The following is an 18,279-nucleotide window of genomic DNA, read 5'->3' on the forward strand; positions in this document are numbered from 1 at the left end:
AAGCTAACAAACACGTAAGAAGATCTAGATTTATTTTGTCACAAAAGATGGAGGAGGAGAAATCACTCTTACTACAACCCACGCAAGATAATCTTTTAGAGCCATCCGATAATCAATTGATCTGAAAGTGCGGGAAATCGGATTCAATTCTCTCAAATTAGAGCCAGTCAATACACACATCCTTTATTGGGGGAAAAGAATCTCAATTGGAAATAGACATTTTTAAATAACACTCAGACTCTAACAAGACAGTTAAAAGTTTCATTAACAAGACAGCCAAGTGAGACAAAATTCCAAAGCTTCTGCCGTGATGCTTGGTTGCACTTTCCTAAATTAAAGCCAGCCCGGAAACCTTCGACAATTAAACCGACAGCTGCAATTTGTTCAATATTCAAACTATTCCCTCTGCCCCAAATGACCTGAATGCTTTCTATGTATTCCGCATTTGGTCTTAAAACAATGTCACAACATTTTTAACAAGGATCTCTGTATTGCTAAAATGCTAAGGCTAAAATACAAACATTTAAATGACGACAAATTAATGAATATGAAAACCTTCCAAAATATTACGAGGATGTAAACATTTTGATTTTGGAATTGTAAGTGGAAAATATGGAAGGCTTCCTTTCACGGCTATTAATAACCACAAGACCTCTTTTTGCTGACATTGAAATGATTTGAATGAGTCTAGGAAAAGTTTCAGAATAAAACCAAATATTTTTCAGTTTCAGAAGAAAAGGTGAAATTGAAGCGGCCCTCCAAAATGTAGCACGCTAAAATCATCAGCCAAGGATTCCCTCAGTCATCAAGCAGGTCCCGCAGGCAGGTTACCGACACCTAACGGCTGATAGTTGTCCAATCAATGACCCGATCGAAAACCCTACACTCCCCTTGACCCACCCTGCCTATGTTCACTTTCACGCAATCATCAAAGTGAGATGATCCTCACATCACACCATCCTGAGCCGCTGCCGTCCAGGCAGCAAACCTAAGAAACATAAGTCTCAAGTAACGGCGGAGAAAATCTGATAGGACAAAAAATAAATGTCCCTATGAAGTACTGAAGGCAGTGCAGCCAAGAGCAAGGCAAATTGCAGATGGCAACCACAACGTGACAAACGGCGGCATGTCAGCTGTGACGAAGACTTGTCGATTCGTTCTCCTAATTGAAGGCCAGAGGAGCTTTGCACACCTCCAATTGCATGCAGATGTGCAATGCACGCAGAGATTCACACTTAATGAGCTCGTACCAAGATGCTGACTTTCCTTTTTTTTGTTAGCCCCCGTGATTAATGTTGTGGGTTTGACCTTATCGACTTTAAGCTCAAAGGAGGAAATGGCTCTTGGGAGTTTAGCCCGCACTCGAGCTTGCGGTGCACATTGACAGAGCTCGCTTATTTTATTGTTTTTGGGTGTATGGAAGGAAAACTAAGTACAAAAAAAGTTGAGAAAATGCTCAGTAAACAATTACGCCTGTTAGTGTTTACATTGGCACCAAACGGGCAATCTGAATTGGATCCAGATTCAAAACGATAGCTTCTAGAACCTAAAATAATCTTTTTTTTCCCACATTTGTAATGATTCTAAAGACTATTTAACCATACAGTAAATGTAATAATAGTAATTAGAAACAATCATATTAATTGAATTTAAAATTGAAAAGCCCCTCTCCCCTCCATTTTGTCAAAATGTGAAATCCGGAAAAAACATGGTAGTTTAGGGAACGAGGAAAACGCACAACGCTGTATGATTTGAATAATTGAACAAGTGGAGAAATATGGAAGGAAGAGTTCAATCTGAAATCTGTCTCTATTCCCTTTAATGGCATTTTTACATGAATGAATAATTAAAAACATAAATAATCAACAGCAAGTTGGCTGTGCTCACGGATGACATTCCTCACAGGATGCCATGACTGTTTCTCCTTTTGAACAGCCACAACATTTTATTATAAATTATTTATTATTCTCACGCATCGAGCCAAATGGCTGAAGTGGCTCTAATTCAGACGACAGTCGCGCGGCGACCCCCCCCCCCCCCCCCCATGAGTCTGATAATGGAACATCCCCGTTTCCATCGCGAACGGCCAAATGTGACATAATGCTGCAAAGATTTCCTTCCGTTGGGAGATCAATAGCGTGTCGCGCTCTGGCACAAAATCGATACAAAGTGGCTCATCTTGACTGCGACCCGACGACTGAGCCCGACGCTCCTCCGAGGCTCATCTCGATTTGCTGCACAAAAAGCACATTTACACAGATGCTAACATCTGGACATGACAAGTTAACGCTGAGAAGATGAACCTGTAAAAATTTTTTAACTGGCAAATTGATTGAAATGCACTGGCAGGCTACATGCTACAAACGTAGCATTTTTTGCTGCCATCTGAGATGGCTTATTGTCTCAGCACGCCAAAATGTGTGTGTGGCGGCTACCTTGATGCTTTTCCTAGACAACAACTGGAAGTTGAGCTTTCTTAGTATTCCGCCGGCGCACCTGGCGATGCGGCGGAGACGCTCTTGATTAGATAAATCACTCCGAGCGCTTTCCATCAAGCGAAAAGAATTACGTAGGCCACTGCCGAGCTTTCTTGGGAAAGGCTGAAATGCGCTTTTTTGCATTTTGGCTTTTGGCTCCAAATGAAAAGCCCTTGAGTGTCATTCATTTTCTCAGTGCCGCTTGAATCGTCGTCTATTGCAGAAAAAAGAACTCTCGGGTTGGAAAATTATGTTGCATCGAAAACTTGTTTGCTAACTTTTTCACAAAAAAAAAACGTTTTGAGGATTCAAACTCACCAATTTGAGCAAGCGTGTGTACCCTGGCAAATTGATGTATTTGCTTATTTTATTGCTTTATAGATTTGCCCTAAGTGAATGCAGGCATTTTTCAATATGCAATGGCGTCCTTTTTCAATTGAGGCTTTTTCAAAAGACAGCTGAACTGCGCAAGGTTTTTATTTTGTGGAGTGCTGTGCATCTGCTTTCTGAACAACCACAATAAATTGTCTGAAATCGCCATGGAAACGGCAAATGCGAGGCCAGCAGTCGGCTCGCCATCAGACATGGTGGGTTTTGATGTCATGATATGTAAATGAGCAACATGGTGATTCTTATTTTTTGTTTTTATCCTTTCTTTATCTTTTTTTCATTTTGAGTGACTTCGATTTCATGTACATAAACTATAAGTATAATCAATAGTTGTTTATATTCCTAGTTTCAATGCAAAATGTAATACTAAACCACAAATATAATTTCAAACTCATTTTACAACATCCTCCGGAACAAATTGTCTTACAGATTATTTGATTTTGGAAATAAAAAAAAATCCTATACACATGTAACAAAAATTCTCGCTAACAACCCGGGCTAAAATTGTCTTGTCTTTAGATTTACCAAAAATCACAAATAGGTGAATTTGTGAATCAGAAATGAGATGACTGTATTCCACTAACATTGGTAAAGTTTTTTTTTTATTATTCGTGACATTTCACGCCACATTCGTCTTCCAAACAGCCAAGCCGTAACACATTCCTCCCCTCTCATTACAGCAAATGTCAAGTTGTTCGACTGCAGCGGGCCCAAATGTGAGGTGGCCAGCTAGCGGTCGCCTCCGAAGACGACGCTAGAAGCGGCCTCCCATCCATTTTGCCCCCAAAGCGCAGCTCGTGACAGAAGCTCAATAATCCAAGGTCGCGCCATTTAACGCGCACAAAACAAAAAAGTGTCTCATCCAACCGCTCGGGCCCAACCTCGAAGCTGCTTGACTCGCGTCAGGTCGCAAAGATTTATGCAAATCGGCAAGGTTGTGTTTAACATGCTAGCTCGGTGTCGTTTGCCCTAAGAGCAAACAACCAAAGTTGCACTCAGAGACAATAATTAAACAAAAATGCAGACCTTTAAATAACAAAAAACAATGTGGGTGGAATTTTGTGAAAATATTTTCCAACTTTTAGCTTGACGAAGGTCCGCAGGCGGAACGACACATCCAAAAGATGAATTCCTCAAGAGGGCTATGTCCTCAGGGGCGTGATAGGGGCAGAGAGTCCCCCCACTTGCCAGCACCCACTGTGTACAAAATTAAATTATTAAAGGCAAAGTCACCACAAAGTGTTTACAAAGCCACCCATTATTCATCACCCGAACTGAAACGCCTGGAGGGAGCACGTCAAGGTCAACAACAAAAATTTGACAAAAATATCCAGCCAACTTGTCGGCAGTCTGACACATAATTGACAATAGTGGCCAAGGTTGCTTGGTTCAAACTGTTTATCGCCTCATTCAGTTGAAGAGAAAAAGCAGATTTAACTAAATAGCACAGAGATGACCTTTGTCTGACAAGCATGCTAACGCACAATGCTAACTAAACTAGCATCACAGTTTGGAAACCAATTAACAGCATTTCAAACAACATTGCAAATTCATGTACGGACCCATGGGGGGTCCACAAACCCCAGTTTGAGAACCACCGCCCCAGCAGGCCGCTTTGGCCAGGCAGATGCGTTTGTCGAGGCGGAGGTAATGGTGCAGAACAGCTCATCGGCTCGCTGGAGTCATAAAGCCCAGGGACGCCAGCGCTGGCGAGATTGCTCTGTCAAGAGGTAAACAACGCAAAAATGAGGAAGGACTCATTTGATAGGAAATGTCACAGCCTGATTGGATTTATATATATAAAAAAAAAAAGTGTAAATTAGGGTCATTAATCATTAGCTGGAAAAACAGCGGCGGTTTGTGTTCTCCTCTCAGAAGGATCCATGCGTCAGCCGGCAACAACCTTAAAGAGGCTCGACGCTAATTTGACGGAAGACTTTTTAAGTGGACAAAACACCTGAGCAGATTCTGATTTGCGTCTTTGAAATGCAGCCATTTGCCTTGCAACCGCATTATGCCGCTGTCAAGAAACCTTCAGATGGGAGAAACTAATTTACTGGCAGCAACAAATTTAAATCAGAGATTTTTTTTTTATGTCCCTGAACGTTTTTAGCATCAAAAAAATATTTCTTGCCAGTAATCAGTCACGACCGGCTGCCATGACACAACAAACAAAAGACATCATAATCCCATGAGAAGATTTTTATTATTTTTTCCCTCTCCTGGCAGTTTGGTGACCTTAACGTGGAGCAACAATGTCCATGAGCTTCATCTGTCCCTGATGATTTATCTGGACGCTACCTGCAGCCAAATGACCAATGTGGCTCGACTTGTTGGTTGTCCGGCGTCAAATAAACGAAAGCTCGCACTCCTCCAAAGCAAAGCCAGTGATTCTGAATTTCTTTCTCTTTATTTGTCTCTGCTCCAGCCTTAACTGAAACCCTTCAATAAAATTCTAACCTTAGCAGGCATTGTGGTTTTAAAACCTAAATCTGCCTTGGAACCCGACTTTGATACCTGACTTAAAACCCCAATTTAAAACCCGACCTGTCTTCAGACTCTTACTTTGAAACCTTACTTTAAAACCTAAAGATTGAAACCGAAATCTTGCTTGAAACTTAATTCTTAACCCTTTCTCAAAACCGTGCTTTGAAACCCGACTTTTATTTTGTTTCTCCACACACCTTTCTTTCCTTTGGCAGCAAGGATGGTGGGCGTGGGGCCATGAGCCACCAGCAGGAGTCACACGACCACCGTGAGGAACCTCCAACTTCCAACCCCCAACCTCGAACCGCAGCAGCCAAGGGACCCGGAAGTGAGGCTCGGAGAAGACTAAAGTTAGTCGCCTGCAACTTTTTCCCCCCCCATTTTTATGTTTGTGCGGCGCGTCCACGCTAAGGAAGACGTGAGCGGAGGAGACCCTTCGCGCAAGAACAAGCATGGGACTCCCCACGCTGGAGTTTAGCGACTCTTTTCTCGACGGGCCAGATTTCCGAGAGCGTCTCAAATGTCATGAGATCGAACTGGAGAGGACCAACAAGTTCATCAAAGAGCTCATTAAGGATGGAAATATGCTTATCGGCGCGCTCAGGAGTAAGTACAAAAAAAACGCACAAGCTCGATTTGACAAGAAATGGAAGCACGCGCTAGACGCGTCAATTTGCGCGGCGCGTCGCAATATACCCACGCAGATTATTAAATGTCATTTATTCCATGTGAGAACACGCGGAATTGTTTGTTCCTGCTTCTCGTCGGTTGCAAGATGAGACTTGCCTCACGGAGAGGAGCGCGTCAATTTATTAGAGGCCCAAAGAGGAGTCGGCGAACTTTGCTTTTGCACCCATAATGTGTGAAGATTGTGTTTTTCCAAACTTTTCACACGAAATAACATCTCCAAAAATAGCAACGTTAATAATATGCAGCAGCGTAATAGGTTTTTAAAAGTCATGATACTTAAATGAGTCAGATTAGGTGGCTCGGAAGGTAAATAAATACGCATGCAGGATTTGTCACTGTTTGAAGTCTAGTGGGATTTTATACACCTTATGATGAAATTGTCTATCCTGGGGGATGTTGGGCTTGACGCAATTGTGAGTCAGCAAAGTCAGGAGTCAACAAAAAAGACATCTTGCTTTTCTTATCGCTTCATTTGTCAAAATTGGCCAGCTTGCTGATAAAGTTAACTTCTGGTTGTCTTGTTTGATTTGCGCATGTATATTTTTCCCCCCTTTTTAAAAATGTATCATTTTTATTTTTTTTAAAGACTTACCAGGCCTGATTTGTGTACAAATGGATTGAACTAGATCACCTGCAGTTGGAGAGAGGCGAAGTGCTGAAAGTAAAAATCAATCATTGATGGGCTTCAACTTTGGGCGCCACACTGATTTGAAGAGCTTCCAATCAATAGGAACATTTGTTAGAGAGCCTGTTTTTTCTCTCTAGTCATGTCCTCAACGTCATTGTCTGGTCTTAACACAAACAATCATTTTTTGTATGGCTTTATAAATGGCAAATTATGTGGAATTGTCTCCATTAAAGTTGAATAATTATTTATGAAATTGGAGAAATTAACCTTTTGAATTAACCATCTGCCAGCCATTATCCTAACCACTTACAAATAAAATAAAAGATGAAAAAAGAAAATTAAAGTAAAAACAAGGCACTGATTATACAGTGTTATTAAAATAGATAAAGAGCGAAAAAACACACACTTAAACGTTCTAATGTATTTTTGATGGGCTTATCATCCTGCAAAAACTGAGCATGAACCCGATTAATTTTGGAAAAATAGCCAGCAAGAGAATAAAGAGATGCAGGTGGTAACAGAGGTCAAACGTGTTATTGGTCCTCGTCGACTCGCCATCACTCACAACTGTCAGCCACCGCCCGCGGCTTAGTTTCTGTGTCAAGAGAAGAGAACACTTGATTTTGGATGACATCTATGTCAAAATGTTTGAGGACAATGGTTATCCCCCCTGCAAATTTGCTCCCATAAGATGCCCCTAGATGGCGCCAAAAGTCGAGGCCGATCGGAAAGTTGTTGGTATCAAGGAAGTACGTTGTGATGATTCGTTTCAACTGACTAAGCTAGGTAGGTGCTAAGTTTAGCCAGAGTTGTTAGCAGACGTTATGGAGACACTTTACAAACCTTATCTTTTTCCACGTTCTACTTATATATTCGCTGGTGGCAGGAAACGTTTGTATGGCAATTGACGACTAAAAACGTCAATGGCAGCGAATGAGTTAAGGTCCAACCTTCGGTCTGTTTCAAATTCTTGCGGAACGGTTAAAAAATTACCCCTATCTTTAACACCGTAGTGATGATGTAGCTTCGGCCCTGGATCGGCCTCGTTGGAGCGCCAGCGGTTTGTGTTGCGGCTTTGAATGAATGGCAGTCCAAAGCATCCTGAACTTATTGTGCCACGGATAATTGATTCCAGCTGCAAGTGAGATCCATCTGCATCTAGCCAGCTACTTGATATTCACACCTGGTCCGGTCTCTATAACCACCGCCGACGACTTGTATTAATTCCCTGGCGGTGGCCGCGCTAATTGAATACACTAATTACGCCTTTGCGAGGCGGGGGAGGGCCGAGGAGCGTGACGGCAATGACAGTAATGATGCATATTCGGCGGGAAGCCAGGTGAGTTTGTCTAAGCGAGGCACACAGACAGTTTTGTCACAATTTAGTTCTTTGCTGACAAAAGGCAACTCGTGCCAGATTATTTTGTGTTCATAAGATGATCCTAAAATAATTATCTAAGGTGTGTTGGGAGTAGCGTTGGGCATTGCTCAACTTGATTCGATTCGGGTTCCTAGTGACTCGTCTCAGTTTTTTAATTTCATGAATGGTTTGTGAATTTTACTGCCAATTCCTTAAAGGGTTGTTCTTGTTGTTGTTTTCGCCACACTGCCATCTGCTGGACACATAAATCGACCCTATGTCCCGATTGCGTGCGACTGCACCCATTGCTTGCCCGTCCGTGCCTGCTCGGCAATTCTAGATAAAAATAATGAAAGGTTGGCGTTATTATATACGCTGTGCCTGTAAACAAGCTTTTCACTTGTCACGACACAGTGCATATTTTTCCTCCTGCAATGCGATACGAGCACACTTATTAGAATAATAATATGTTCCGTTATCTCCTTCTCGGGCTTTGGGACTCTGGGACGTCTCGGCCGTTGATGTGAGCCCAGATGACGCTTGTGAGGCACAGCCACGGGAAGTGTCCTGTAAACATGCTGGCTTGTGTAACCATCCGAACCCCCCCCCCCCTCCCCCTCCCACTCTTCGCATTGCGTTTGGCCTGACATCTCTGGGTTGCTGCAGGGGGGTGTTCCGCCTTTGTGTGTGTGGCAAGGACTGTAATCTGTGTAACACATTGGATGAAGTCATGTCGCAAAGCTGAAGTTCTGCATTTCATATTAGCTGTACAGTAAGCCACAACATTTTTTTTTCTAAGTCAGCAAAGGTCCAATTGTCTTGTTTCTTTCAGAGAATATTCTGGTTGATTTCTGTGAATGTTGAGTAAAGATTGCCTGTTGCAACATAGAGATTAAGAGAATGGAATGAGTAAAAGAAGGTTTTGAGATTCCCAAACCACATGGTGGTGAGAAAAGTTCCTTCATGCTTGTCTTTTAGACTCAGCCTTCCCCCCTGCTGCGCGACTGACAGGCTGGCGCAACGTGGCGTGCCAGCGGTCTTACCTGAAAGCAAGCCTCTGTCTTCCGTTTCAGAGTGGCACAATGCACCCCGTCGTTTCTAACCCCGTCAAGCCGGGGTGGCGGAAAGGAAAGAGACACCCCCCACCCCTTTGTAAAACATCTTCACCCCCCCCAATCACACATGATGAAATTTTATTTCGTTTGTGTCTCCGATTTAAGTCAAGAATGAACAGTAACACCTTGACCACCTTCTTCGGAGGGATATTTGCAAGTCGGTCCTTTTCACGATTTGACAGCCTTTATGATTTCAATATTTATCTAAGAACATGAGCGCAACATGAAATAATGTAAATAAAATATATTCCCGCAGAGGTACTGATTATTTAATGTATTCATGCGAGCGGATTGCTCAGGGCATGTTTTGCTTGTTGGATAGTGTTTGACATTCTGCTCCTCCTCAATTCAAATCAGTATTTTAGGTAGCATTTGTTTACTTCTTGGTGTATATACTATAGTTAATATTTAGGAATTATTTAAGTATTTCATTTAAGAGAATGTAGGTAACTTTGGAGTATTGGGCTAGCTTTTAATGAGTATTTTTGGTCGATTTTAAAGTATTTAGGCGACTATAATCCTCCCTATTTGTGTACTTTGACTTGTATTTAAATATTTAGGTAATTTTTGGGAGTGTTTAGGTTACGTTGTCCGGGAACACTTGGGCCTACTGCGCAACTGTATTTTAATGTTCGTCATTATGGTGGTCATTGAAGAGACAAGTGTTTTTATTTATTTATTTTATTGTATTTATTCATTCATTCATTGAGATGTTACTTGGTGTATAAAGTTTAGAATCACTGGATTGAATCAAATTACCCTGCACTTTTGGTTCCCTAAAGCGGTCGATTAGTTTGCCATGGCAGCATGGAGAGGCTGATATCTGATATCAGGAACAAAAAAAATAAATAAATAAAAACCTCGACATACAGTGCTGCAAGCAGTTCAATCAGAAGAAATTTTCATGGAGTGAATATTAGAATTTAGATTGCAAATATAGGTCAATGACCTCGGTCTTAAAGTGTTCAGTAGCTCCTCGCGGGATGTTAGTGGCACATTGGAGAACCAGTTTTCACCGATGGATCAATAGTTGCCTTTTGAATGAGAATTCCAACACTGAAGTAGCATGCAGCGTGTTTAGACAGGCATGCCGTTGCCCTGGAGACGAGATTGCGGCGGCCTCCCGGGGAGGGGGCGTGGAGAAGAGGCGTCTCACACGTCGGCCGCTAACTAGCGTAGCCGTTTCACGCGTGAGCCGAGAGCATCTCTTTTGTGATTAAACCCGGCCACACGTGCCGATGCCACCGATGGCTGATATTATCCTTGATCTCCCGCCGCCCCCTGCTGTGCCGGAGGATCATTTCAAAATAATCACACGCTGGCCTCGATCAAATGCTTGTCGAGTGTAATAAAATTAGAGGTGGCTATTTTAAGACCCTGAACGTTTCTCTAATAAGCGCAAAATGTTTTCTTTTGCCCGTGACTTGGTGCTTTCATCATATCGCTCCTCTCACGTCGCACTCGGTGTGCTCAGCAAGACACTTTAGACCTTTGCCAGCTCATGCGGCTGTCTTTATGTTTTATTTCTTTTTTTTTTTTTTTTTTTATTACCCCTCCACACCCGCCTGGCTGGCCGCAGCTCCTCTCCGCCACATATAATCAAAGTGTAACGCAGCAAATTCCCTCCTCTGTCGGCGCAGATGAAGACGAGCTATCTGGGGAGCCGTGACATCTCTACTTGGCCTTGAGAATGAGTGGCCGCTTTATTTGGGGCTTTTATCCCTTATTTCCCCGCTGTCTTGTAGAGTGGAAGCTAATGGGGTCTCTTGTGTTTGCTGCTATGTGTCAGCGAGACTTTTCCCTCGTGTTTACTTTATGGTGTGGGTTATTAAACGTGCAGGAAAATGTAAATGGAGACAAAAAAACAAGAAATTGATATGATTTGTTTCATTAGAATAACAAATATTTTCCTTTTTCAACATGCTAATCAAAGCTAGCTTGCTTTAACAAGCTAGCTTGTTTTGACACCTGCCTAGCCAGAGCCTGAGCTGCTCTGTATTTGTCTGCAGTCGACAACATTTGTTTATTTATTTATTTATTTTTTGGTGGCTTTTCAGAAACAACGCAAGAAACATGTAGCATACGACCTCCAACTTGTTTCTGAGGTTTACGCCTGTTTGAATGTCAGGGCTCAAAGATCATCCGTCATTGTTGGGCCCGCGAGCGCGTTTCGACCGGCGGCGAGGTATCGATCCCAAAATCAGCAGCTGCGCGTCGGCAGCGTAATATATCTTCTGGAAGCGTTGCGCTCAACGGCACTCAGGGTTGGGCAGCCTCTGCAGCTTTTACACGTGAGCGTCGTTCAATGCGGATGCCTCACGAGAGGCTTTCAATCTGAGGTCTGCACAACTGTATCATGTAGCAACATTGTCCATGTCCATGCAGTGTATGAATCGAGTTGTAATTATAATTAAATAATTTTAAAGTCATCAGGGGCATTGGGAGTAAGCCCTGATCTGAGTTGAGGTTATTCCACAGCCGTAAGAACAGATTTCTGTTCTGGTGTTCCACAAGGGTCGCTACTCAGTCCACTTATTTTTACAGTATATACGCTGCACATACAGTAGAATGTAATAATAAATGCACAAGATTAATCTTGTCACTTTTCTTTCAAAACCACTTTATGGAAAGTGTCAAATTCTGAGCACTTTCACTCATTTAATTGGCAACGTTTTTCCAGTACGTGAAAGGTAATTGTTTCACAGTCTGAAACTATTTTCTCCGCCGCCACTCATTAATGAAGGCTGCGAATAGAAGATTTAAGGGAATAAACACGGCTGTTCTGGGAAGTGTCAAATGTCATGCGAGAGCAGGAGAGCTCAAATGCAAACATTTTGTGTGGAGATTATAATGAGCACATGATTATGATTACCATGTTAGAAAAAGGGGGGGGGGAAAAAATGCACTTTTCGCAACTGCTTTGACCCAAATAGCAAGTAGCTGAAGGCTTCATGAAAAGTAAATCAGCAGCTAACTTGCTTTTTTTTTTTTTTTTTTTAACTTCATTTCCATGCAGACATGATTGATTATTTTCAGACTACTTTAGTCCACATCGATGGACAATAAAATGTTGATGATCTAAGATCAATAAAAAGTCAACATTGTCATTTTTCAAGTAACAAGCAGATTATAAATTGGATAAATTCTTCCATTTTTAGCTTAGCTTAGCTTTAATTTTCATCTTTCCTGCTCTCCTGTCGTGCAGATCTTTCTGTGGCCGTCCAGAAGTTCTCCCAATCGCTGCAGGAGTTCCAGTTCGAGTGCCTCGGTGATGCCGAGACAGATGACGAAGTGAACATTGGTGAGTTGAACCAAAACCGACCCAGCCTTAAGAGGAGAAGTACCGATTCAAATCTGCGTCAATGAATCGATTGTTCCGCTAGCCTCGAAAGTGAACGGTTCCGTATCGCAGCCCTCGGACAGGCTCTAAGTGTTTGCCACATGTATAATTGATGCGATTGATCGGCTTTCCTCTATGGGAGGGGACTAATTGTCTGACCGCTATCGGAGATGAACGAAGATCTGAATTGTTGAGCCTCCAGCAGGAATGTGAAAGCATCTGTGCAGAAAAGCAGCCAATCTGGATTTTTTTTTTTTTCTGTCTTGGGATTTTTGCGTGGCGGTTGCAGAATTACTGCCCATCTGCGAGGGTCGCCCTCCTCCATGTGAAGCTGTTGGACTGAATGCAGAGCAAATAATCGCCGCCAAGGCAGATTTCGCCAATTACGCTCGCCCGTGCGGAAAGAGACAACGTGCTCACTTTTTCGCTCATTGTAATGACATCAAATGTGAGAATTCCTCAAGATAATAAAAATATGCCCTGACCAAGAACAAACTAAAAATGTTTCCACGTGTGAGCTGAAGACCCCCCCCCCCCCCCCCCCCCTCCCAACTGCAGATGGGGAACAAAAGGCCACGGTTCCTTTTTGAAACCAAAATCAATCTGCGCCCAACCATGCAAGTCCCGCAAACGAAAGCGACGGCCTCTCGTCGCTGACCCGCCTTTGATGCTCCTGTCTTCCGACATGTCACGCTGGAATGTGCCGCCACGCCGCCACACCTGACCTTCCTATCGATTCGGCTCCATGACATTCACATTCTCCAGCCAATCGATGCCACCAAAGGACTGATGCGATGACATTTTTTGTTTTTAAAGTTTGATGCCCTTCTCCTGAAAAGTCGATTCTCGATCCTCCACGTGCGAGGCGAGTTGGAATCGCTATCAATCGGCTAACCTCTTGCAGAAAAATGAAGTCACCTGGGAATCATTTAAAATCGTGACAACATGATATCATTTGTCTCCTTTAAGCAGCCAATCACGTTTCTTCTTCAAGGTTCTTTGCACTTATCTTTTCTTGATCGGCCACCGAGTGACGGGTGAGTCGTAAGCACCCTTGACTCCTATTGGCTGTCAGCGGGTCCCCTGAAAGCTTTTGTGCGCTTGATAAAGGAGCCGCCGCATTTAATGGCAGGCCTGGATGAGCAAAAATCATGGCTTCCTTCACTTTAAGGCTTTGCAGCGTAAACGGCCCAACGATGATGCACGGCCGGTCGGTAATGGCGTCGGGGCGGGGCCGGCCGCCAGGGAAGCCGCGGGTGGCACCGGAGAATCGTTACGGCATCGGCTTCCGATCGGCAGCAGCACGGGCGAAAGAAAGCAATGTAGTCAATGGGCAATTTGGAATATTTTGTTTGTGTTCCTTTGTCTTCGGACAGCTGTGTGATTTTATTGCGTTCTAAATTACGCGACGGCGAAAGCTCAGAGGCTGGCGTTCCATAAAGCTTTTTAGGGCCACGCTCGCGGCGAGGCGGGAGCATCTGACGTTTAACGACCGCGGCGCCACGCATTGCGCACAGCGTTGGTGCCGCTTGTTTAACTAACACCGTCGCATCTGAATGTTTCTTCTTGATTCCGTTTCAGCCCAGTCCTTCAAGGAGTTCTCCAAGCTGCTCAACACGGTGGAAGAGGAGAGACGCCGCTTGGTAAGAAAGCCGTTTGGAAACTTTGACCGATCTGAATGGCAAAATGACATGAAATTGCTTGATATTTAAAAAAAGAACACTCTGCTTACTGTTCTGGGGCTGCTTTGCTACATCCGGTGCAAGTTGTCCTGAATCTTGGCAGGGTACACAGAATTCTCTCGACTATTAAAGCATTTAGCAGCAAAATAGGTTTTTGGAACAAAAGGTGGGCTCGTGATGTGCTGTGACACAGTAAAGCAAGTGAACAAAAAACTGCATTTTTTTTTTCAATTTAACAGATTTGTTATATTTAATTATTTTTTAAATTATTTTTATTTATTTTTATGTTTTTATTTATTTATTTTATTTACTGGCGAGCAATTTTGATAGCTACTCATGTTGTCCTCTAGTAGCTTCCTTCTGGCCCTCTGATTGGCCGGCGACCAGTCCCGGGCAGAGTCAGCTGGAATGGGCTGCAACTCTACCGCAACGCTGGGTGGGCTCAGCAAAATCGAAAATGGACGGACGGATAGATGGTCTCAAATCCCCAAACCCGCCGCCGCTGATTTTACTCCCCATCACCCGGCCACCTTGGTGAAAATCGAGCCGTCGTTAATAATTTAAGATGCTTTTTTATTTTATTTATTTATTTATTCTTAGGGGGGCAATGTGTGTGTCTGGGCCACATAAATATAGAGCTGGCATTGAAAATGCGCGCCATTAACTGATCCTATTCCGGCCCGAGTGATTTAAACGTCCATTAGGCGAGAGGTCGGAGACTCTTATGAAGCAGTTGTAAATCCAAACAAGACGAATGTGCTTTTATGGAATTTACCGTTAGATTAGCCACTCGCTGCCAATAAAGTGCTGCCTCGCTCAGTGTAATTTGCACCGTTGGTTCCTTGGCAAATTTAAAAAAAACAAACAAACAGATGAACTCAGACTGAGACCAACGTTTTATTCGCGATTCAAACGCTGACTGTTCTTACACCGTTTGTTCGTTCGTTCGTTCGTTTTCTTTTCATTTGAATCATGTAAGACATTTAGAGGACAACGTGGGGGTGGAAGCTTCTTCCTTTAAACTTCCTTTTCTGTTTTGACTTTGTCAGAGGAAGCATCTGAAATCAAATTCAGGTTGGCCCCGCCCCTTTTACTCCCTTTTCGCATCTGGACTCAATAAGTGGCCTAAAAATAACAAGAAAGACTTGAAAGACTGATAAGGCTCCTGCTGAAAGCCAAACATCTGACAGACAGCAAATGGGGAGGAAACCTAATTTTTCATCCTTCCTTTTTTTTTTTCTCCAAGTTTTTGGAATGGACTTGTTCCACAAGTCCAATTTGCTCAGGCATGACGCCTTTTATTGTCTGAAAAAGATGAATGGCAATAAAAATTGCTAATAATATTTCTAGTTATATATATATTCTAATATAATTATAGTATATATTATATATTTTAGTATTGACACATGATGCGCAATTTGTCTTTGCGGGCCACATTTAATGATGTGGCGGGCCATATCTGGCCCCCGGCCTTGGGTTTGACACCAATGGTCTAATTTAGGCTCGCCGATCCATTTTATGTCAAAGCACCTAGGACCAAAACTTTTTACTAGCAACTAGCCGTGTAAGGCCATCGATAAAATATAAAGTAAAAGACTACAAAAGAAAGAGTCTTTTTTTTTCTTCTTGTGTAAACTTTGGGAAATCGATATGTTTGTACGCAATGAAAAAGTATCTGTTCTTTTTTTTCCTTTATTGGCGTTTCCATTGTTCAAATGCATTTTACTCTGAGTGCGGCTTTTAATTCACATTGTAATTCACATTGTCTTCTCCCGCTGCTTTTTAAAATGAACAACAAAAACCTCCCGATCCCTTAAGTGCTGTTTGGCTGTGCAGCCTTCTATTTATTTCCCACGTTGACACTTTTCTTTAGGTTTACATTTCCTTCAACGGCCTTTAAACACATTTTAAAAATCGACCGCAACTATTTTACGCCTCAGACAGAGACACAGACCAAAGTATTTATTTGGGTTTTTTTTTATTGTATTTTTCTTTTTGTGTGCAATGACTCGGGCGCTGCCGCGGGCACCTCGTGTGCCGGCCCGTGAACGAAAGAATGTTTCCAATGACCCTGAAACGAGAGTGCCAAATAAAGGCAGCCGTTGTTCTCGGCAGAGCGAGTGTGTTTGATGAGTGTTGGGAAACTATTTGGAACTGATGATAAAAACTGGCAGGACAATGAGCCAGATGACAATATCAGCCTTAACCTCAATCTTGCAAAGAAAATGTCAGATATTCGCCAAGTAGCCTCGTCTCAGGTGCGTTTGTTTAACGGCTTCTTCGCCAATGCAACAATGAGGCAAGCGTGTCACGTCGACGGTCCGTGTTGTAGCGCAGCAACGGCGTGTTTTTTTTTTTTTGACGCTTCTTCTCGAGCCGCTCATGAAGTATTCATAGTGGGGAGGTAGTGCCTCACATATAAAGAGAACCAGCAGCACAGCTTGACCTTTCTGACTCTGATAGCGAAGGGAAATATAGGAAATATAATTGCATTAAATTAAACTGAGCCAAATAGACTTGTCCTTACAAACCGGACAGTTAAAGCCAGTTCTTGTTTTTTCTTGGATGCTCACATGGCGTGCTTCATGTTTGTATTTTTATTTTTTTTAATTGGCAGTACACAAGCTCGATCGAAGCCGTCCTTGCACTTTTGTGACTGAATCGCTCCCGGTTAGCTTTGGCGGCCTTGCTTCCGCTTCCAGATAAATATTTTGCCGTACGATCAGATTGTTCCACCTCCCTCGTTTCCTCCCCTCCCGCCAAAAGCAATTACCACGCTGCTTTTTTTAATAAAGGTCATTTCACACCCTCGGCATGAAATGGAGGATTTTATTTGATCATAATGACGAAGTTGGAATGTTTATTAGATGTTCATTTGTACAACGCACGCGTTTAAGATTACTTTAACGAGCGAGGCCATTTTCTTCGGGGCGCGGCGGAGGTGGTGTCTGTCATTGTGATTATAGGTGCGAGCCGATATTTTTTTTTATGCCCGCTGCTGGCGATCATTAGCGGGAATGTGGCTCAAGACGAAGAGACGGGGAAACGGTTTCGCTATTTGGCCGCCGCCAACATTAACACGCAGCTCAACACATTGACACGGCCGTGTCGAGATTCATAAATGCGAACCCCCACGTCACCGATGCCTAGCCCAGAAAATTGTTCAGAATGATCATTTCATTTTAGTTTTATTTAGTTTTTTGCCTTTCTTTCTTTTTCTTTCTTTCTTCCTTCCTTCACTTCAACCTACTTTTGTCCTCCTTCCTTCCTTCCTTCCTTGCTTCCCTCCGACCTCTCATAATCGAACGGCGCTAACGGCATATTTAGCTTAACACATGCTATTGAGTTTGTTTGTTCCCGCAAGATGCTGTTGTTGGTCACCTCTTGACTTCTCAGCAATTTATTGGCTCAGCAGACCCGACTGCTCGCAGCAACCACTACGACCCTAAATAAAAAAAAAAAAAAAAAATGAAATCAATATCAGACTGAGAGCTTGCTCCTCGTTACAGATAATGACTCATAAATATGCCCTGGCCAACGTGGCTAATAATGGATTTGGAAAAGGCCGTGTGGAGGGTGCAACTGAATTATAGTTATTATCTTGTATAAAGATGCAATATCAAATTCTTGCTTCATAAACTATGAAGATTTTGAATCATATAAGCAGTATTTCTCACAATGTATACGAGGTGCTCCTTGGAAAAAAATGTCCTCCCCTGTTGGGCGTCACCAACCACGCTTTTCAATCTACGCTCGTTTCCCTGGGTCGCATGTTCCGAGCACATTGTAAGCTAAACAGAAGTCCATATTCTTCCCATTTTGGGCGTGCTGCTGCTTATCAAGCTACCTATTTAAGCGTCCTGTCTGTTCGAGTGGAATTGGACAAGTGAGCGCTATTAGACGTCTCCATTGGAAAGCGCAACGACGCACACCGCAGGCTCAATTAGACCAGCGAGATAAAGCGGAGGAAATGACATTACCGCACGGGCAGATTACTCCCGCTGCACGTAGATAACGCCGCCACTCAGAGGGGGGATTACAGCCGGGCGTCGTTTGACGACCGCCAAACGTCCTCGCGTGCTTTCAGATGGAGTGGCGCACAAGTGCTCT

General features: G+C 43.1%; 1 protein-coding gene and 2 long non-coding RNA genes across 6 annotated transcripts in view; 1 reads left to right on the plus strand and 2 right to left on the minus strand.

Annotated features, from left to right (window-relative positions):
- Nucleotides 1-3,447: 3,447 nt before the first annotated feature.
- Nucleotides 3,448-5,698, minus strand: LOC137840412 (uncharacterized). The gene is made up of 2 exons (XR_011087047.1): nt 5,552-5,698; nt 3,448-4,587 (listed from the first exon to the last, which is right to left on the minus strand). It is a non-coding gene; the product is annotated as an uncharacterized lncRNA (long non-coding RNA).
- Nucleotides 5,654-18,279, plus strand: part of LOC125972865 (rho GTPase-activating protein 42) — a 28,827-nt gene continuing 16,201 nt past the window's right edge. For all 4 annotated transcript variants that reach the window (XM_049726882.2, XM_049726883.2, XM_049726884.2 and 1 more), the window contains exons 1-3: nt 5,654-5,960; nt 12,353-12,448; nt 14,069-14,130. In XM_049726882.2, coding sequence (XP_049582839.1) covers nt 5,807-5,960; nt 12,353-12,448; nt 14,069-14,130 — 312 coding nt within the window. In that variant the 5' untranslated portion in view covers nt 5,654-5,806. The remainder of the gene's footprint in view (nt 5,961-12,352; nt 12,449-14,068; nt 14,131-18,279) is intronic.
- On the minus strand, nt 7,094-7,848 carry LOC125972868 (uncharacterized). The gene is made up of 3 exons (XR_007482938.1): nt 7,666-7,848; nt 7,516-7,583; nt 7,094-7,267 (listed from the first exon to the last, which is right to left on the minus strand). It is a non-coding gene; the product is annotated as an uncharacterized lncRNA (long non-coding RNA).

This window comes from Syngnathus scovelli, chromosome 7 (assembly GCF_024217435.2).
Source record: "Syngnathus scovelli strain Florida chromosome 7, RoL_Ssco_1.2, whole genome shotgun sequence".
NCBI classification, from domain to species: Eukaryota; Metazoa; Chordata; class Actinopteri; order Syngnathiformes; family Syngnathidae; genus Syngnathus; species Syngnathus scovelli.